This window comes from Lynx canadensis, chromosome E1 (genome assembly GCF_007474595.2).
Source record: "Lynx canadensis isolate LIC74 chromosome E1, mLynCan4.pri.v2, whole genome shotgun sequence".
Taxonomy (NCBI): domain Eukaryota; kingdom Metazoa; phylum Chordata; class Mammalia; order Carnivora; family Felidae; genus Lynx; species Lynx canadensis.
The window spans coordinates 24,694,026-24,714,209 of NC_044316.2; the positions used below are offsets into that span (position 1 = coordinate 24,694,026).

At 35.9% G+C, this 20,184-nt stretch overlaps 1 protein-coding gene across 1 annotated transcript in view; it reads right to left on the minus strand.

Annotated features, from left to right (window-relative positions):
* USP32 (ubiquitin specific peptidase 32) overlaps positions 1–20,184 on the minus strand; it is a 241,238-nt gene that overhangs the window by 75,964 nt on the left and 145,090 nt on the right. The window contains 5 exon segments of the mRNA XM_030294593.1: positions 7,508–7,591; positions 9,951–10,013; positions 10,994–11,109; positions 12,383–12,490; positions 14,071–14,202. Coding sequence (XP_030150453.1) covers positions 7,508–7,591; positions 9,951–10,013; positions 10,994–11,109; positions 12,383–12,490; positions 14,071–14,202 — 503 coding nt within the window.

Genomic DNA, 20,184 nt, shown 5'->3' on the forward strand with positions numbered 1-20,184 from the left:
TAAAGAATTTAACACTGAACATGTCATACCCATTATCTAGATTCTAACATAAATGTTTTATTATACTTGCATCTATCCATTAATTCATCCATCCTTAATTTTTGGATGCATTTCAAAGTAAATTACAGACAGTAGTACAGCTCTTTATAAATACATCAGCATGGCTAACATTAACCAGAGAGTTCAAGATCTGTTTACAGTTTTACCTTTTGAGGTGACATTTACGTTACAACAAAATCCACAAATTGGGTTTTTGAGATTTATCTATTTAGGAGTAAGTAGTTCATTGTCATTACTAAGTAGTATTCCATTGTTTGAACACACCACTGTTTTATCCATTCTCATATTGACAGATATTTGAACTTTTGAAACCTATTTTTCTAAGCAAACTTATAGAAAATGGAAATACACATGCTTACAAGTGAACAAATCTTAAGTGTACAGTTCAACGACTTTTCACAAAGTAGTATCTATGAAACCCAGTAAAAAAAACAACTGCTATCTCACCCAAAGCCCACTTTGGGTTCCTTCCCAGACACCACTGCACCTCTCTGATGTATCCACTATCCTGAATACTATCACCATAGAATAGGTTTTGCATGCTTTTGAACTTTTTGGTTTAGTGTTTTCAGCTCAAGTTTATGTAAGATTCATCCATGTTGTTGGGTGTAGCAATATTAGACTTATTTTCCAGTGCTTTAAAGTATACCACTGTATGCACATGCCACAATTTACTTCCTATGTTTTATTTATTAATAAGTATTTGGGTCATTTTCTGGGGTTTTTTGGGCTACAACAAATAGTGATTTTAAGAACTTACTTGTAGGTCTTTTGGTGCCCAGATAACACCAGTTTCTGTAGGTTTTACATATGAGTAGACTTTACGGGTCACCAGGTAAATATATGTTCAACTTTTATAAATACTGCCAAACAATTTCCAATGTGTTTGTAATAATTTACAATTATTACAAATTGTACAAATTACATCCTATTGGCAATATATGAGAGTTCCAGGTGCTTGTTATCCTCACCAATACTTTATATCATTTAAAAACTAACCATTCTGGGGTATGTCTACTGAATTTCACATGTGGTTTTAATATGTATGTCCATGATGACTAAGGAGCTCCTTTTCATTTATTAACTACTGGGACATTCTGTTTTGTGAAGCATCTCTTCAGTTTTTCACATTTTTATATTGAAGTTTTGCCTTTTTCTCATTGATTTTTATTCTTTGTATGCCCTAGATACAAGTCTTGTCAGATGCAGGTTTCACAAACATCTTCTCCCACTGCATAACTTATCTTTTCACTTTTTAAATGGTAGCTCCTCACTAAAAAAAAAAAAAAAATGACTTGTTTATTTAGTTTTTTGTTTTGTTTTGGGTTTTTTTTGTAGATATTTTATTTTTATTTTTTTTAATATATGAAATTTATTGTCAAATTGGTTTCCATGCAATACCCAGTGCTCATCCCAACAGGTGCCCTCCTCAATACCTATCACCCACCCTCCCCTCCCTCCCACCCCCCATCAGCCCTCAGTTTGTTCTCAGTTTTTAAGAGAAAGCTTTGGCTTTCTCCCACTCTAACCTCTTTTTTTTTTCCTTCCCCTCCCCCATGGGTTCCTGTTAAGTTTCTCAGGATCCACATAAGAGTGAACACATATGGTATCTGTCTTTCTCTGTATGGCTTATTTCACTTAGCATAACACTCTCCAGTTCCACCCACATTGCTACAAAGGGCCATATTTCATTCTTTCTCATTGCCACATAGTACTCCATTGTGTATATAAACCACAATTTCTTTTTCCATTCATCAGTTGATGGACATTTAGGCTCTTTACATAATTTGTTTATTTAGTTTTGAGAGACAGAGACAGAGTGAGCATGAGTGGGGTAGGTGCAGCGCAGGGGGTGGGGGGGGGGGGACAACAACACAGAATCTGAAGGAGGCTCTGTGCGGACAGCAGAGAGCCCAATGTGGGCTCAAACTAACTGTGAGTTCATGACCTGAGCCGAATGGAGACACTTAATCGACTTAGCCACCCAGGTGCCCCTAAAAAAATTCTTAATTTTACTGAAGTCCAACTTAGAAACTTTTGCTTTGTGGTTAATGCTTTCTGTGTCCTAAGAAGTCTTTGCCACCTCAAAGGCATTAAAATATTCTTGCAAATTATTTTCTAGATGCTTTATCTTTACTTTTCAAACTTATTAGATTTATAATCCCACTTGGATTAATCTTGATATATGGGTAAGAAGGAAGAATAATAATGCATTTTTCCCCACAGAGATACCAATTGACCCAGTACACCATTTATTGAAAAGATCACCCCTTCCCATATGCAATGCAAAGTCTTCTTTGTTATAAGTCAGGTGATCACATACATGTAGGTCTGTTTAAAAACTCTCAATAGTGTTCTACCGGTCTATTTGTCTACCTTCACGCAGGTATCACATCGTCTTAATACTACTGTTTTATACTAAGTCCTAATATCTGGTAATGTAAGTCCTCTAACATCGTTCTTTACATTATCTTGGTTACATTTGGCCTTTTCCACTTCTGTATGTACTTAGAATCAGCTTGTCCAGTTCCACAAAAACAATGACAACAATAAGCTTTTTGGCATTTTGATTGTGAATGCGCCACATCTACAAACCAATTTATGTATGTATGTATGTATGTATGTATGTATGTATTTATGTATTTTTAAATATAATTTATTGTCAAATGGCTAACATACAGTGTGTAAAAGTGTGCTCTTGGTTTTGGGGATAGATTCCTGTGGTTCATCGCTTACATAGAACAACCAGTGCTCATCCCAACAAGTGCCCTTCTTAATGACCATCACCCATTTTCCCCTCTCCCCCAAGCCCATCAATCCTGTTTGTTCTCTGTATTTAAGAGTCTCTTATGATTTGCCTCCCTCCCTCTCTGTTTATAACTAATTTTTTCCCTTTCCCTTCCCCCATAATCTTCTGTTAAGTTTCTCAAGATCCACATGAGTCAAAACATATGGTATCTGTCTTTCTCTGACTTATTTCACTTAGCATAATACCTTCCAGTTCCATCCATGTTGCTACAAATGGCATGATTTCATTCTTTCTCAATGCCAAGTAGTATTCCATTGTAAATATAAACCACATCTTCTTTATCCATTCATCAGTTGATGGACATTTAGGGTCTTTCCATAATTTGGCTATTGTTGAGAGTGCTGCTATAAACATTGGGGTATATGTACCCCTGTGAATCAGCACTCCTGTATCCTTTGGATAAATTCCTAGTAGTGCTATTGCTGGGTCATGGGGTAGTTCTATTTTTAATTTTTTGAGGACCCTCCACACTGTTTTCCAGACGGCTGCACCAGTCTGCATTCCCACCAACAGTGTAAGATGGTTCCCATTTCTCCACATCCTCGCCAGCATCTGTTGTTTCCTGAGTTTTAATTTTAGCCACTCTGACTGGTGTAAAGTGGTATCTTATTGTGGTTTTGATTTGTATTTCCCTGATGATTAAGTGACATTGAGCATCTTTTCATATGTGTCTGTTGGCCATCTGGATGTCTTCTTTGGAAAAGTGTCTATTCGTGTCTTCTGCCCATTTCTTCACCGGATTATTTGTTTCTCGGGTGTGGAGTTTGATGAGTTCTTCATAGATTTTGGATACTAACCCTTTATCTGATAAGTCATTTGCATATATCTTTTTCCATTCCATCGGTTGCCTTTTAGTTTTGTTGATTGTTTACTTTGCAGTGCAGAAGCTTTTTATCTTCATGAGGTCCCAATAGCTCATTTTTGCTTTTAATTCCCTTGCCTTTGGAGATGTGTCGAGCAAGAAACTGCTGCGGCTGAGGTCAAAGAGGTTGTTGCCTGCTTTCTCCTCGAAGATTTTGATGGTTTCCTGTCTCACATTTAGGTCTTTCATCCATTTTGGGTTTATTTTTGTGTATGGCGTAAAAAAGTGGTCTAGTTTCATTCTTCTGCATGTTGCTGTCCAGTTCTCCCAGCACCATTTGCTAAAGAGACTATCTTTTTTTCCATTGGATGTTCTTTCCTGCTATGTCAAAGATTAGTTGGCCATAAATTTGTGGGTCCAATTCTGGGGTCTCTATTCTATTCCATTGGTCTATGTATCTATTTTTGTGCCATACCATACTGTCTTGATTATAGCTTTGCAGTAGAGGCTAAAGTCTGGGATTGTGATCCCTTCTGCCCCTTTGGTTTTCTTTTTCAATATTACTTTGGCTATTTGGGGTCTTCTGTGGTTCCATACAAATTTTAGGATTGTTTGTTCTAGCTCTGAGAAGAATGGCAGTGCTTTTAATTGGGATTGTACTGAATGTCTACAAACCAGTTTAAAGGGAACTGACACTGACATCTTCAAGATGCTGAGCCTTCCAATCCATAAATATGGATTATCTCCCTCTGCATTGGTTTTTTTTTTATTGCTTCTATAACAAATTATCACAAATTCAGCATCTTAACACAAAGTAACTTTATTATCTTATGGTTCTGTAGGTCAAAAGCTAGACACGGGTCTCACTAATTCAAAAATCAAGGTGTCAGCAGAGCTGCATTCCTTTCTGGAGATGAAAAGAACACACTTCTTTGCCTTTTCCAGTTCTAGAGTTCACCCACATTACTTTGTTCATGGCCCCTTCCTCTATCTCAAAGCCAACAAGTTTGCATCTCTAACTTTTCCTCCAACGTCATCTCTCTCTCTCTCTTTCTTCCTTTCCCTCCCTCCCTCCCTCTGACCACAGCTGGAAAAGGTCCTCTACTTTTAAGGACTCATTTGAATTAGACCCATCTGCTAGGCTAATCTCCCTATCTCAGAGTCCTTAGTCCAATACATCTACAAAGTCCCTTTTACCATGTAAGATAACATATGCACAGGTTCTAGGGATTAGGGCATGGATAACGTGGTGGTTGTGGTGGGCATTATTCTGCCTACCACACTCTTTAAAATTTGATACTTTTTGATAATGCACAAGACAGAACACCCCGATTATGTTTAGAATACTTCAAAATATTGGCCACTGAGTTTATGAAGAAGTACTGAAAATAAAGATATTACCACAGGGATGGTTTTCCAATTTTGTTAACACTTATATATGTTACACTTAAATACCTAAAACACTCTGCCAAGAGGGATCTTGGCAAATAAAGTAAGAGTATAATTCAAGCTTTTATCACTAGACTTACCAACTAACTCTACCAATTTTAAGACACAGATAACAATTAAAGCTTAGCATAGCATAATATAACTTAGCATAACAGTCTTCTTACTCATATACTAAGTGAACATATAGTTTTAAAAGCATATTGAATATGAAATAAATACAGTAAAATATAATGTTAAAATGTAGGTGATAAGTATTCATGTGAAAAACCTTTTAGCTCTTCATAATATAATGTTAGAAACACACATACACAAAGGCAAATCTCAAGCATTTGGTTATTTATAAATTAGAGTCAGAAAAATAGTGCCACTCCAAGTTCTTGATAAGAATGAGAAAAAAAAAAAAGAATGAGGAAATAGTAAAGACAATACAAAAGAATCAAAACGTTATGCTATGCAATAGCTACAAGATGATATAGGCATAAGCCTAAGTGATCTAAAAGTTATGAGATAAAGTAATATGGATATTATTTTAAATGAGATAAAAATAGTTGATCAATTTTCATATTACCAATTTTCATATTACCAAGTCATTTCTGTTTGGAGTAGTGACTAATATTATTTTTGTATGTTTATATTTTATAAAGCCATCAAGTTAAAATCCCTGCTGAAAATTGTAACTGATGTGGAACAACTGATTGATATAAATGGATATTATAGGCTTATCAGATTGTGTGTGTATGTATACACACACACACGCGTGTGTATATATATATATACACGTGTGTGTATGTATATGTGTATATATACGTATATGTATGTGTATGTATATGCACGTGTGTGTGTGTGTGTGTGTGTGTGTGTGTGTGTGTGTGTAATTAGTCATTAGCTATCGGGAAGAGACCAGTTTCCATTTATTCTAGCATAGCCATGCTTATTCTTTACATAAAACAGAAGAACATGATAGATATAAACATAACAAACTTCTGACCTTCACAGGGGTATAAGGAAAGAAAAATAAAATGAGGAATCTAAAATAGGGGCACCTGGGTGGCTCAGTTGGTTAAGCATCTGTCTCGATTTTGGCTGGTCATGATCTTGCAGTTCATGAAATCGAGCCCTGTATCAGGCTCTATACTGACAGTGTCAAGCCTGCCTGGGATTCTCTCCCTCTCTCTCTGCCCCTCCTCTGCTCGCTCATATCCTCTCTCAAAATAAATAAACTTAAAAAAAAAAAAAAGAGGAATCTAAAATATCACTATTAAGTCAACGTAAATATTTGTGAAAAATTATAAAAAAATGGAAACCATAAATTATTGTTTTTAATTGGAGCAAGAGAAGAACTATAACTAGGAAAATAGTTGAAATCTGGCAAGCCTTATGACTTAATATTCATTCCTGGCACCTTTTCTCTCCTCCTTCTTCAATCTTTCTTGTTTCTTCTAAAGAATTTTTTAAAAAATTTAGAAACAGCCTTGCAGCCAAGATAATCTCCTAACTGGAGAGACTGTGTACATTGAAAATTCTACACTGCCTACTTATGATTCATCTTTCTGTTCACACTGCCTCACTTATTAGGAAGGACCTTTAAAAAAGACAACAGTGAAGAAAAATAAGAAATTATGATGGCTTTTGCAATCTAAATTATTATCTATGCATCTAACATGCTGGTCTATCATGAGTTATAAGATAAATATACATAATCAGCTATATTCTACTTTTCTATCTCCCATGATTTTGAAATGCTTCGGTGGGCTCTCACCCTCTGTCTTAGCATCTTTCAGGTGTATACAGGATAATGTAGTTTTTTTGAATAATTTTTTTTAATTTTTTTTTTTAATGTTTATTTATTTTTGAGACAGAGAGAGACAGAGCATGAACAGGGGAGGGGCAGAGAGAGAGGGAGACACAGAATCTGAAATGGGCTCCAGGCTCTGAGCTGTCAGCACAGAGCCCGACGCAGGGCTCGAACTCATGGACCATGAGATCGTGACCTGAGCCGAAGTCAGACGCTAACCCACTGAGCCACCCAGGCGCCCCTAAATAATTTTTTTTAAATGTTTATTTATTTATTTTCAGAGAGAGAGAGCACGCGTGTGAGAGTGCACAAGTGGGGGAGGAGCAGAGAGAAAGGGAGAGATAGGGAGAATACCAAGCAGGCTCTGTACTAACAGTGCAGCCTCAGGGCTCAAACTCACGAACCATGAGATCAGGACCTGAGCAGATATCAAGAGTCGGATGCTTCACCAAGTGAGACCTCCAGGCGCCCCTACAGTTCTTTTTATAATATGCGGTTTTGTAGCTGAGTTGCAGTTATTACTACACAATGAAACAGATGTAGAACTACTGGTACTATTACTCTCTGTACCTGTCATTTACTTCAAACCTACCTGGAAAAGGAGATTCAAAAACTCATTGGCAAGAACATTTTTCACGCTCCAAATCTGGTAGTCTTCCAGAGTAAGATGACCCATCTGAAAGAGAAACAATGTTTAAAAAGATCTCATGTAAAGAATGTCCTCATTTTTACTGAATTTGAGTAAAATCTGATTTATTAAACGTATATTGGTCATTTTTATTTTAAAGCAAACAAATAACTTAAAGTAGATGCTGCATGTTCATCTGAAAACTAGACCAGCTAGGATAAGTTTAAAAGCAACAAAACTCTCTCAAAGCAGTCAATGGTAATGAGGATAATTTATCATCAACAAGCTTTATCCTCCAATAACCTGGGAAATAATTCACATTATCTTCTGCTTCAAGGGTTATCTAGGGAAAACCACAAAAGGCTCTGAATAAAGCCTTTCTCTTTCTGAGAGACAGAGCATGAGCAGGGGACAGGCAGAGAGAGAGGGAGATACAGAATCCGAAGCAGGCTCCAGGCTCTGAAGCAGGGCTTGAACTCACAAACTATGAGATCATGACGTGAGCTGAAGTCGCCACCTATTTACTAATTTTTGAAAGCAAAAAAGCAGACTCTGGATTACGTCCTTTCATTCTAACAATTTTCTAAAACCTTCTTAGAAATATCTACCAATATTATCAGACTTCTTAGACATTTAAAGGAATTTGATAATAAATTTCTGATATATCAAAAATGAGTATCTATATAAGATTTTCCCAAAACTAATTTAACAATTTATAAGTTGAGTAAAGGCAGCATTTTTGTAGTGTCAATGTGTACAAAAAATTCCATATACATATAAAGGCAATATAACCAAATGTTTCTTACTGCTTGTGTTCACATAATTACTTATCAATCTTAGATGAATAATGTTTTTTGCTTTTATTATTTAATGATATTGATATGTTCTCTTTTCATTATATGCTAGCCACATGTAAGAAAAGATTTTCAATTACTACAGTTACGATTATTAGCTTTCACAATACAACTTCTTCTTAGTATGTTAATATTAAATCCAAATTTAGTATGTTAATACTAAATCCAAATCCAGTATTACGCTTTTTTTTTAATAAAAAAAAAAAGCATAATATTGACATAATCTGTCTCCAGCGAATAGGTTTGGCTGAAAGGTCCAAGTTTTATTCTGAACTGTTACTATTTCATTATTGTTGCTACATGGAAATGGAACAGCTAAATTAAATTATCTTCTTGTTAAAGTTTACAATAGAGCCAGAAGTAGAAACTCCATCTTACATAAATAGACAGCAATAATTCCTACTATTTATTATTCAGAAAAAAAAGTATTAAAAATTGTACCTCTACATGAGGCATTTTCTAACAGAAATTATTGCAGGTTTCTACACATATCAAATAGAAGTGGATACCTTAGTTTTTGGTAGAGAGAGGTAAACAAGGGAGACTATCTGTACTGCCAAAGCTCAAGCCCTATAAAACTCACCTCTGTTACTGAGCATTAGTTAATAAGCCTATGATGATTCCCTCTAGAATCATGATTGAAGAAAGAAAAAAAAAAACTAATGTCACGTATTTTATCTAAACCTCTGTAATACTACTGTAGTCTACATCCTACCAATCTGGTACTTGGTACATGTCAAAATTTGAAGGGAAAGGCTCAAAATAACTCAAATATGCCTCACATATGTGCATTATTTTCAATTTCACACGGTGACACAAAGACATTACAGTAACGTAAGCTATAGGAATAAACCTATTATAATATCCTTACTAATAAATGTTGTCAAACTAAAAAAAAAAAAATAAGAATTTATTCTTTGTTAAGTATATGCTTACTCTTAGTATTACATGATTATCCTGGCTGCTATTAAATAATTCAGGAGACATCATTATTAATACTATTAGAAAAAAATAGTTTAGGAATATATGTATCACCCAAATTGAGATAAAAAATCATTTCTATCATCCCAGCTATCCTATGGTCCTTCCCAATTAATCCATGCATTCCCCAAATCACTATTCTAATACCTATCACCATTTATCAGTTTTGCCTCTGTTTTTGAGCTTCACATAAATGGAATCACACAGTAAGTATTCTTTTTTGTGTGACTTTTTTTGCTCAATATAAGGTTAGCCCTACTATAACTTATTAAAATGGAAGAAATAAATATTATAAACCATAGATGTCAAGGGCTATGTCTATTTAATTTTTATAAAACATCTAGTTGTAAAATATAAGTTTATATATATAAACACTTAACGGAGCTGTTTAAAGACGGAATGCGCTATCTTTAGAGACAACTTCGTGGTACTATAACTGTAGGTCCAAATAAACCCTTGGTGGAAGTGATGCAGAAGGGATTCAAATATGTATATAAGCTATATATCCTAATTCATTGTACATGGTATTTTCAGAAAAGAATATAATTTATCCTAGCCCTAGCTAGACTCACCTTTGTGGTGTCATGTGCATTCAATATGCCTTCTACAATGTCAGATAGATCCGTATGTAATTCCTTAAAAAAAAAAAATCCAAAGGAGTAATTAGAAAAGGGTAGTTACATTTTATTATTCAATGGCTACAGAATACTGTATTTTAGTCAAGTATTGTTAATTTTTTTATTTAAAAAATTTAATTTTTTTTTAACGTTTATTAATTTTTGATACAGAGAGAGACAGAGCATGAACAGGGGAGGGTCAGAGAGAGAGGGAGACACAGAATCTGAAACAGGCTCCAGGCTCTGAGCGGTCAGCACAGAGCCTGACGCAGGGCTCAAACCCACGGACCGCGAGATCATGACCTGAGCGGAAGTCGGACGCCTAACTGACCGAGCCACCCATTCGCCCCTATTTAAAAATTTTTTAATATTATTATTATTTTACAGTGTTATATTCATTTCAGGTATACAATACAGTGATTCAACATTTCCATACAACACCCAGGGCTCATGACCACAAGTGCCCTCCTTAATCCCCATCATCTATTTAACCCATTCCCCCACACTCCTCCCCTCTAGTAACCATCAGTCAAATATACATTTTTTTTTTTTATTTGAGAAAGTGTGTGCATGTGGGGGTGGGGGGGGGAGGGAGAGGGAGAGAGAATGTGAAGCAGGCTCCATGCTCAGTTGGATCCCATGAATCTGGGATCATGACCTGAACAGAAATCAAGAGTCAGACGCTCAACCAACTAAGCCACCTAGGTGCCCCAAGTATTTTTTTAAATTACCTTAATAAGTTTTTAGGTTTCCTTTAAAAAAAATTAAGACAATTTTCCTGTAGTTTCATTCTTTACACAATAAGTTCAGTTTATTAAATTTTCTAAGACACATTCTCTTTCCTATTTTGTACCTTCAGCTATGAATATTTTGAGTATGTAGCATTAATATAGCAACTCAAAATAATAACAAATCCTTTTCTCTCTCTTTTTAAATTCTCCACTCCACTTTCCTATTGGAAGTTTACATACAACAATATGTATACAATCAGAACTTACTGGTATATCATCAGTGCGGTTGTCCTTCCACACCTCTAAAAGTGCAACCACCATGTCTCTCAGTTCAACCCTGGAGAGAACTCCATCACGGTCAACATCAAATACCTTGAAGCAAACTAAAGAAAAGAAACTCTTATGGAGGAAAATTACTTTTCTATTCTGAAGTACAATGCCTTTTACTAGATGCTGACCTAGCAAAATTAGTTTCTCAAGCAAGTATATTTGGATTAAGTTCTCATCTGGAGCAGACTATAATATGTCATTAAAGTCCTCTAAACTTGTAGGGCTTCCTGCATTCTTCGTAAATCTCTCTCTGAATCAGTACCCGGGTTACAGTCCTTTGCTTTATCCAAATTTAAATTCCTTGCAAACTGATTAAAAAAAGGGGGGGGGGAGTTACTATACAATAAATATTACAATATCTCACAGGTTTTGAGGAGGCAATTCAAGCCTTTATATTACTTTGTAATATTTAAAACTGATAAGTTGATTTTTATAGTGCTGAAAGTATTCCATTTACACGGAATATCAAACAAATCACTATAGTTACCTTCTGTTAGCCCATCAGCAAAAAAACAAAAAAAAAAAAAAGTTAAAAACAAATTTAAGGTGATAATTCACCTCATATGAGATGCAAAATTTCGGCCTCCTTATTTAATATTAGAACTTTAATGGGAACAAATGATCTACCATAAAGTCAGACTGTAGTAATGGCATATCATCAGGGAAGAATTCTGAATTTTTAAAATTAAGTATCTATTTCATGTTTGTGAAGCTGTATTTTAGAAAGGCAGTGATGATGACCCTAGTAAATACATTAGAATTAGGTTCCAATTAAATGTAAACTGCTCCATTTTCTCATATCTGGTTAAGATTTAACAATGTAATATACTTATGCTTGTAAATTATGCTACAATAACATTTTAGCTAGGTTAAAGAGACCATTTTAGTATTTAATAAAATTATGTTTTGATCATAAATTTCATCTTGCTAATAAAATATTAATGTATACAAGTGACAGAAAATGAGTTGTACTTTATATTATGCAAGACACAAAATTCTCTATAGACTACCAGAATATATTTTCCAAATGCTTAACACTGTCAAATATATTGTAAGTGATATAGTTCATTGATCATGAACTGCAAATTCATCAGGAAATTCAATCCCATTATTAATCAAAAAGATCCCAAACTACTCCACAGTAAAAAAGAAGAGATGAGTGAATCCTTAAACTGACCTCAGGAAAACCTCAACATGAGACTAATATTTACCAATCTGACAATGTGATAAAAATTCAAGCCTTAATACACAGATGATTTTATATAGATGAATGCTAATTCTTTCTGTGTAGTTTGCAAATTTTGTGACAAAGTTTAACACACTTACATTTTTGTCTTTCAGCCAGGGGTCCCCTACAACAGGCTGATAACCCACAAGATATCTCCTTAAAATCTATGTGATTGTCACGATTTTCATCAAAAGCATTAAACAAACCTGTAAAATAGGAAAAGATACCATAAATCACAGCCAACAAGTATCCTAATATTAATAATATCATGTTAATGAAAAGAGGCATGACTCCCACAAACTGGTCAAATTAAAAAAAAAATTGTTTATCAGTAGCTCCTACTGCCTCAGGAAGTATTTTTCTCCTGGCATAATTAAAATTAAAACTACAGACCATAGCAGAAAACACATTCCTATCATCCTGTGTTTGGTTATATTTGCCTGTTTGTCTCTATCTTCTATCACTTGTAACAGCTAAAAATGATGATGGCATGTAAAAAATTAAAATAAATTGAAAAAAATTAAGAACTGAAAAAATAATCAGAAATTACTATTATCCTTACTTAGATGGAGAAAAAGGAAAAAAGGAGGAAAGCTGAACTATATACTTAAAGATAATATATGAGCTCCCAAAACCTCTTTCATTAAGCAAAGAAAAACATGTTACAAACAAAAGAAATTCTGTACTGCAGTCTTCTTTGTAGTTTATGTTTTATAAATAAATACTTAAAAAAATAAATAAATAAATAAATAAATAAATAAATACTTAAAATCAAAAACAAAAGAAAATTTGTAATCTTGTGGTTTTCAAACTTTTTAACTCAGGACTCTGAGATCAAGACCTGAGCTGAGAATAAGAGTCGATGCTTAACTCACTGAGCCAACCAGGCAACTCTGGTTTTCAAACTTTGTGTAAAACATAGAAATGGAATAATTTTGTTTTCAAATAAAATGATTTCTCAACCTGCAATTCTAAAAAGGTAAAAACACAATTGTACTGTTGAAGTAAGGTGGAAAAGCCCAGATCCCCATCTGTCCTGGCTCCCCCAATAAGTACTTCTAAAGTACCCCAGGAATCTGAAGAATACAGACTATATTTCAAGAATTCTGTGCCCTTAGTTTAAAGAGTAGAAAACTAAAGCTCAGATGGGGTTAAGTGATTTGCCAAAAGTAAGAAAAATTAAGAAGAACACAACCCAAATATTCAGATCCCAAATATGATTTTTATGATATTATCCACAATTATTCTTTGTATTCCTAATTAAAAAAAAAAGTTATAGCAATGAAAAGTTTAGAGCTAGCAAGAACCTCAGAGATATTCCAGGCTAGTAATTTTTAAATCTTTTTTGGTAGGGGGAAGGATATAGCAGTGGAACCTTCTTATGTAGAAGAAAAATAGTAGAGGCACTTGAGGTGAGAAAGAGGTGGACTTATGGGTGGAAACCTGGAGCTTTACCCACACAGTGGTCACCACCCTATTCCATGCACCATAGGCTAAGACACTTCATTGGAATACAGTGACTAACTTAGTCAAACTCATTTTATATGTGAGGATATTCATGTGCAGAGAGAGCTAACCTGATTTATGAAAGGTTACACAGGTAGAATAGGAAGCTCAAGACTACAATCTTCATTCCCCTTTTCGTTTTTTTTTCCATTAAACAATGCTATTTGCAAGAAATTTGCAAACTTATAACATTATGGCATTTTAGAGTTAAGATAGATGTAATGGTTAGAAATAAGAGATGGACTCAGGTGTGTTTGCCATTTGTAGAAAACAGACCTACCTTCACTTAGAGATGGACGAATGGGTGGTGAAACCAATGGGCCAAATGTCTCTAAATCAAATCGTCCAGTCCGGGATTGAGCCTTTAGCAACCAATAGCGTTTCTCCAGATCAATGATGTCTGATTCTTCCACTGAGAGTCAAATCAAATAACATTATAAAACCTCAGACTTCTCTTCTGGGCAGTTAGTTCATCCTGATCACATAACTTCCAAGGATATATTTTACTAATTTTCTGATTCAATTGTTAAAAATAATAATTACCTAAAACAAAACTCTGGAAGACAAATACGTTATATCTAAAATGGCATGAGAATTAAATCTGAATTAATATAAAAGTGGCTTTAAAAATCAGGAAAAAATGTTCACAATTTCCATTAAGTAGGCTGCTTAAACCCAACATGTAAAATAATAAACAACTGAGACATTTCTTTTTGGCTTCCTATACCACTTTTATCTATACTCCCTTTTCATAATTTTCAACTTCTATCTTGGATTTAAAGATTTTATATACATATTCGCTCCTGGTTACACTGTAAACATCCTAACAGCAGGATCCATGTCTGATTCATCCTGTCGATATGGTAACTACTTACACATTCAATACTTATTAAATAAATAAAAAAGAATATGAAAAAGATGCTATAAATGACAAAAGTCAATAAATGACAGATGAGGTAGGATAGGATTTACAATGTGATAAATAATAGGTGCATCATGAAAACATGAATGTCCTTCACCCCTCATACATCAGAAGGTAGACTAAAAAATTACAGATATGCTCCAACCACAGTTACATTTTCCATGTGCTGTTCCCCGCCCCCCCGCCCCCCCACCCCATGCAAAGAACTAAGATTTAGAAAGCAAACAAAGTGAGTCCTTCCAGTGCCCTGGCTTTTTGCCTGCAATCACCTTCCAGACCCTGGCAAGATTGGAGGAACCTAAGCAGTGAGAGATTTCGCCGAGTTAAACAGAGAAGTTGTAGTTCTGGGAGGTTAAGATAGCCGAAATTTGCAAAGCAGAATACTGGAGAGGAAAGAGTTATACAAAGAAAGAGCTCCAGAAATCTGCATAGGACTCTTGTTGAGTTTGGGCAGAATAGTAAGCTATGTATGTATATAGTGAAATTCATTTGAGGCTGGGCTAGGAGATACCTAAGTTTTGGCTAGCCAGAGTAGAGACACTTTCCTGAACACAGGGAGTAGATTAAGAAGGTCACACTTAATTAGAAGGGAAAAAAACTCTAGAGTAAATGCTACTTCAGACTTAATAAAGCTTTAAAAAAATTTTTTTTATGTTTATTTATTTTTGAGAGACAGAGAGACAAAGCACAAGCAGGGGAGGGGCAGAGAGAGGAGACACACAATCTGAAGCAGGCTCCAGGCTCTGAGCTATCAGCACAGAGCCCAACACTGGGCTTGAACCCGAGAACCATGAAATCGTGACCTGAGCCAAAGTCAAATGCTTAATGGACTGAGTCACCCAGGCACACCACCCTAATAAAGCTTTTAAAAAAAAATCCTTGAAAATGCCAAGCTGATCCACAAGTAATTTACCGGCCTATCAAAAGAAAACAAATTCCTTTTAAAGGAAGAATCCACTTAGCCATAACATTCATAATGTCTAGCATCCAAAAAAATATGACACAAGCAGGAAAAAGTGATCCAAAATCAGGAAAAAATTAGTCAATACAAAAACCTATAGAAATAACAGAGAATTTGGAATTAGCAGACAAGGCTTTAAAACATCTATTGGAAACAGCTCAAGAATTTAAGGAAAACCATGACTACGTTGAGGGGAAAAGGAGGGGAACTAAAAAAGCACCAACTGATACTTTCTACTTATTTTTTACAATTTTTTAAATGTTTTTTTAAATTTAGTTTTGAGAGAGAGACAGAGCGCGAGCAGGGGAGGGGCAGAGATAGGAAGACACAGAATCTGAAGCAGGCTCTAGGCTCTGAGCTGTCAGCACAGAGCCCGAGGCAGGGCTCGAACCCACGTACCGAGAGATCATGACAGAGCTGAAGTCAGATGTCCAACCAGGCTACCCAGGCATCCCCCAACTGATAGTTTTTTAAAAATGTTTATTTATTTTGAGAGAGAGCACAGGAGTCTGCATGTGTGTGCATGTGCACAAGTGAGGTGGGGGCAAAGAGGGAGAGAGAATCACAAGCAGGCTCCGTGCTGACAGCACAGAGCCCGATGTGGGGCTTGATCTCATGAAACTGTGAGATCATGATCTGAGGTGAAACCAAGAGTCCAAAGTTCAACCAACTGAGTCACCCAGGTGCCCACCAACTGGTATTTTGATGAATACAAATATTTGAAATAAAAAAATTCACTAGAGAATTTCATAGCAATTTAAAAACTACAAAGGAAAGATCAGTGAATTTGAAGACCAAGCAACAAAAACTATCCAAATGGAAGCATATGGAGAGAAAAAAAGTGAAATATTAGAACCTTACTGAACTATAGTATCAAACAGCATAACATGCATGGGGTCCCAGAAAGGGAAGGCAGAAAATATCTGAACTAATAACAGTTGAAAATTCCCCCAAATTTGATGAAACCTATAATTCCACAGATACCAAAGTTCAATAAATTCTGTGCAAGAAAAATTCAAAGAAAACCAAACCAAGGCAAGTCACAATCAAATTGCTAATAGAAAAAATTTAAAGCAGCAAAAAACAGAAGCAAAACCTACTACAAACTATGATAAGCAATGATTTCCCTTCAGAAACAAGGGAGCCAGGGGTGCTTGCATGGCTCAGTCAGTTAAGTGTCTGACTCTTAGTTTCAGCTCAGGTCATAATCTCAACAGTTCATGGGGTTGAGCCCCATGTCAAGCTCTGTGCTGACAGCACCTGCTTGGGATTTTCTCTCCTTTTCTTTCTGACTCTCCCCCACTCAAAATAAATAAAAAGTTGAAAGAAAAGAAAAGAAAAGAAAAGAAAAGAAAAGAAAAGAAAAGAAAAGAAAAGAAAAGAAAAGAGAAAAGAAAGCCAGAAAACAAAACAATGGGGGGGAAATGTTGAAAGAAAAAAAAACCTGTTATTTTCATATTCTATATCCTACGCAAATATCCTTCAAAAAAGGGGAGGGGGGATGAAGAACTTTTTGGACAGACCAAAGCTCAAAGAATTCATCAACAGCAGAACTGCATCAAAAGGAATATTAAAGGATGTTCTTCAGACTGAATACCAGATAGCAATCAGTATCTATCTATCTATCTATCTATCTATCTATCTATCTATCTGTCTATCTATACAAAGGAATGTTGAAAACAGGAAATGCCCAGTCTTTAAACTTCCATGGGGCGGATATCACTGACCATACCAGATTTTGGATAGGAGCTTGATGGCAGCTTTGGTTAGACTAAGTTTTTCTTCAGTTCAAATGCTTTGAAAACTGAGTTCAGATTTCTATTCAAGAGAACCCAGAAACTGCTAGCTTTTGAAACTAGGGGTCCATAAACTCCAGCCTGGAGGCTGCATGCATGTTCATATAAATAGTGTTTTATTAAAGCACAGCCACACCATTTACTAACATATATAATTTATGGCTGCTAACGTATTACAATGGCAAAGTTGAGTAATTGTGATAAACAGACATATGGCCCACAAGTCTGAAATATTTACTATCTGCCTTTTTTAAGAAAAGGTTTTGCCAATCTCTGTGTTAGACCTTGAAAGTGCATGACTGCAAGACTTCAAAACTGAGACTACACAAAATGACAGCACCTAGGGACCAAAGAGCCTTGAGACTGTGACCCTTCAAGAGTCTGAGATTTTAAAATTGTTAGGCCATAAAACTGTAAAATCAAGAGATCTCTTTTCACTTCTCAGCCTGCCCCCAATCAGCAAGATTTCCACCTGAGAGAACTGGGGGGCAAAAATTGTCTTTGTACGTAGGGTTCCTTCAGATTCAAATCTGAAACAGGTTTCTCAAAAGTTTGGCTACTTTTTCTTCATTCCAGCACAACTTGTCCTCAGGCAGGCTCACTCCCCTGCCAGCCTTACTCCCAACCTCAGCATCTGGCCTGAGATTTGAAAACACCCTATATACCCTTGATCACCTAGGAAGGGCTTTGTCTCCCTGGAGTTTCACTTTCTTTTCTTTTCTTTTTTTTTTTTTTAAGTTTATTTTCATTTATTTATTAATATTTATTTTATTTACTTATAGAGAGCAAGCAGGTGAGGGGCAGAGAGGGGACAGAATCCTAAGCAGGCTAATCCTAAGCCACCAGCACAGAGCCCAATGTGGGGCTCAAACTCACATACCTTGAGATTGTGACCTGAGGTAAAATCAAGAGTCAGATGTTTAATCGACTGAGCCAACTGGGCACCCTCTTTTTTTTTTTTTTTTCTAAGATTTCTTTGTATGCAATGGCTTTATTTATTTATTTTTTTTAGTTTTTTTAGTTTATTTTTGAGAGAGAGAGAGAGAGAGAGAGAGAGAGAGAGAGAGAGAGACAAGTATGCACACAGCAGGGGAGGGCATGAGAGGGAGACACAGAAGCAGGCTCCAAGCTCCAAGCTGTCAGCACAGAGCCTGATGCAGGGCCCCAACCTATGAATGGTAACCTGAGTCAAAGTTGGACATTTAACTGACTGAACCACTCAGGTGCCCCTGCATGCAATGGCTTTAAAGAAGAGTATGATTGTTTCGTCTATGTAGTGATTTCATGTTATTACAGTGGAAGTGAAAGTCTTTTATACCCTTCTATACTTCCCAACCTAAAGCAGAACCCTTCAATTAGCATTTAACATGAATCTGAAAATTCTCACCAGTGCAATAAGATATAAATATGAAAGTACAATATTAGAAAAGAAGAAGCAAGGTTATTCTTTGTGTAAAGCAGAATGCATATCAAAAACTCAGTTTTTTACAAATTATAATTGGGTTTAAAAATCTATAAGGATACAAAATACATATACAAATATCCATGCTTTTCTTATATAACATTAATAGCATGTAAGAAAATATAAAAGACAAAAAACACAAAAATAGCAATTCCCCACAAGAAACAAATATCTAAAAGTAAACTTTAAGATATAAACGAAACTTTTATGAAGAACACTTTGTAACTAATATTACAGATCTGAATAAATGAAGAAGCATACCATGGCCCAACAAGGCCTTGATAGAGGTATACCATGGAGTTAAACAGGGTGTAAGATCACACTGTGAGGGTGGTATAAGAGTAGAGATCTGAAGGAGGCAAGGGGACAAATCACAGAGAAAAAACTTTCTAGAAAACAAGGCCTCAAGATGAAAGCTTGCTTAGCAAGCTCAAGGAAAACAAAGAAGATCAGAGTGGCTGAAATGGAGTTAATGAAGGGAAGAATGATAAGAGAGTAGTAGGAGATAAAATCAAAGAAAAAATGGTCAGATTATGTCATTGTGAGAACTATGTTTTTTTTTTTTTTTAATGTTTATTTAATTTTAAGAGAGAGAGAGAGAGAGAGCAAGAGAGAGCAAGTACAAGCAGGGGAGGGGCAGAGAGAAAGGGAAGAGAGAAAAGGAAGACACAGAATCCAAAGCAGGCTCCAGGCTCTGAGCTGTCAGCACCGAGCCTGAAAGTGGGGCTTGAATTCATGACCTGAGCTGAAGTAGGATACTCAACCTACTGAGCCACCCAGGTGTCCCCTTATAAAACTTTTTTTTTAACGTTTATTTATTTTTAGAGAGAGGGAGAGAGACACAGAGCATGAGTGGGGAAGGGGGAAAAAGAGAGAGAGGGAGACACAGAATCCAAAGGAGGCTCCAGGCCCTGAGCTTCAGCACAGAGCTAGATGCGGGGCTCAAACCTACCAACTGCAAGATTTTGACCTGAGCTGAAGTCGGACGCTTAACCAACTGAGCCACCCAGGCGCCCCACTTCAAGAAATTTTATTTTACTTATTTTTTAATGTTTGTTTCTTTGTTTATTTTGAGAGAGAGGGAGAGACAGAGTGTGAGTAGGGGAGGGGCAGAGAGAGAGGGAGACACAGAATCCGAAGCAGGCTCCAGGCTCTGAGCTGTCAGCACAGAGCCCGATGCGGGGCTCTAACTCACAAACTGTGAGATCATGACCTGAGCCAAAGTCGGACGCTCAGCCGACTGAGCCACCCAG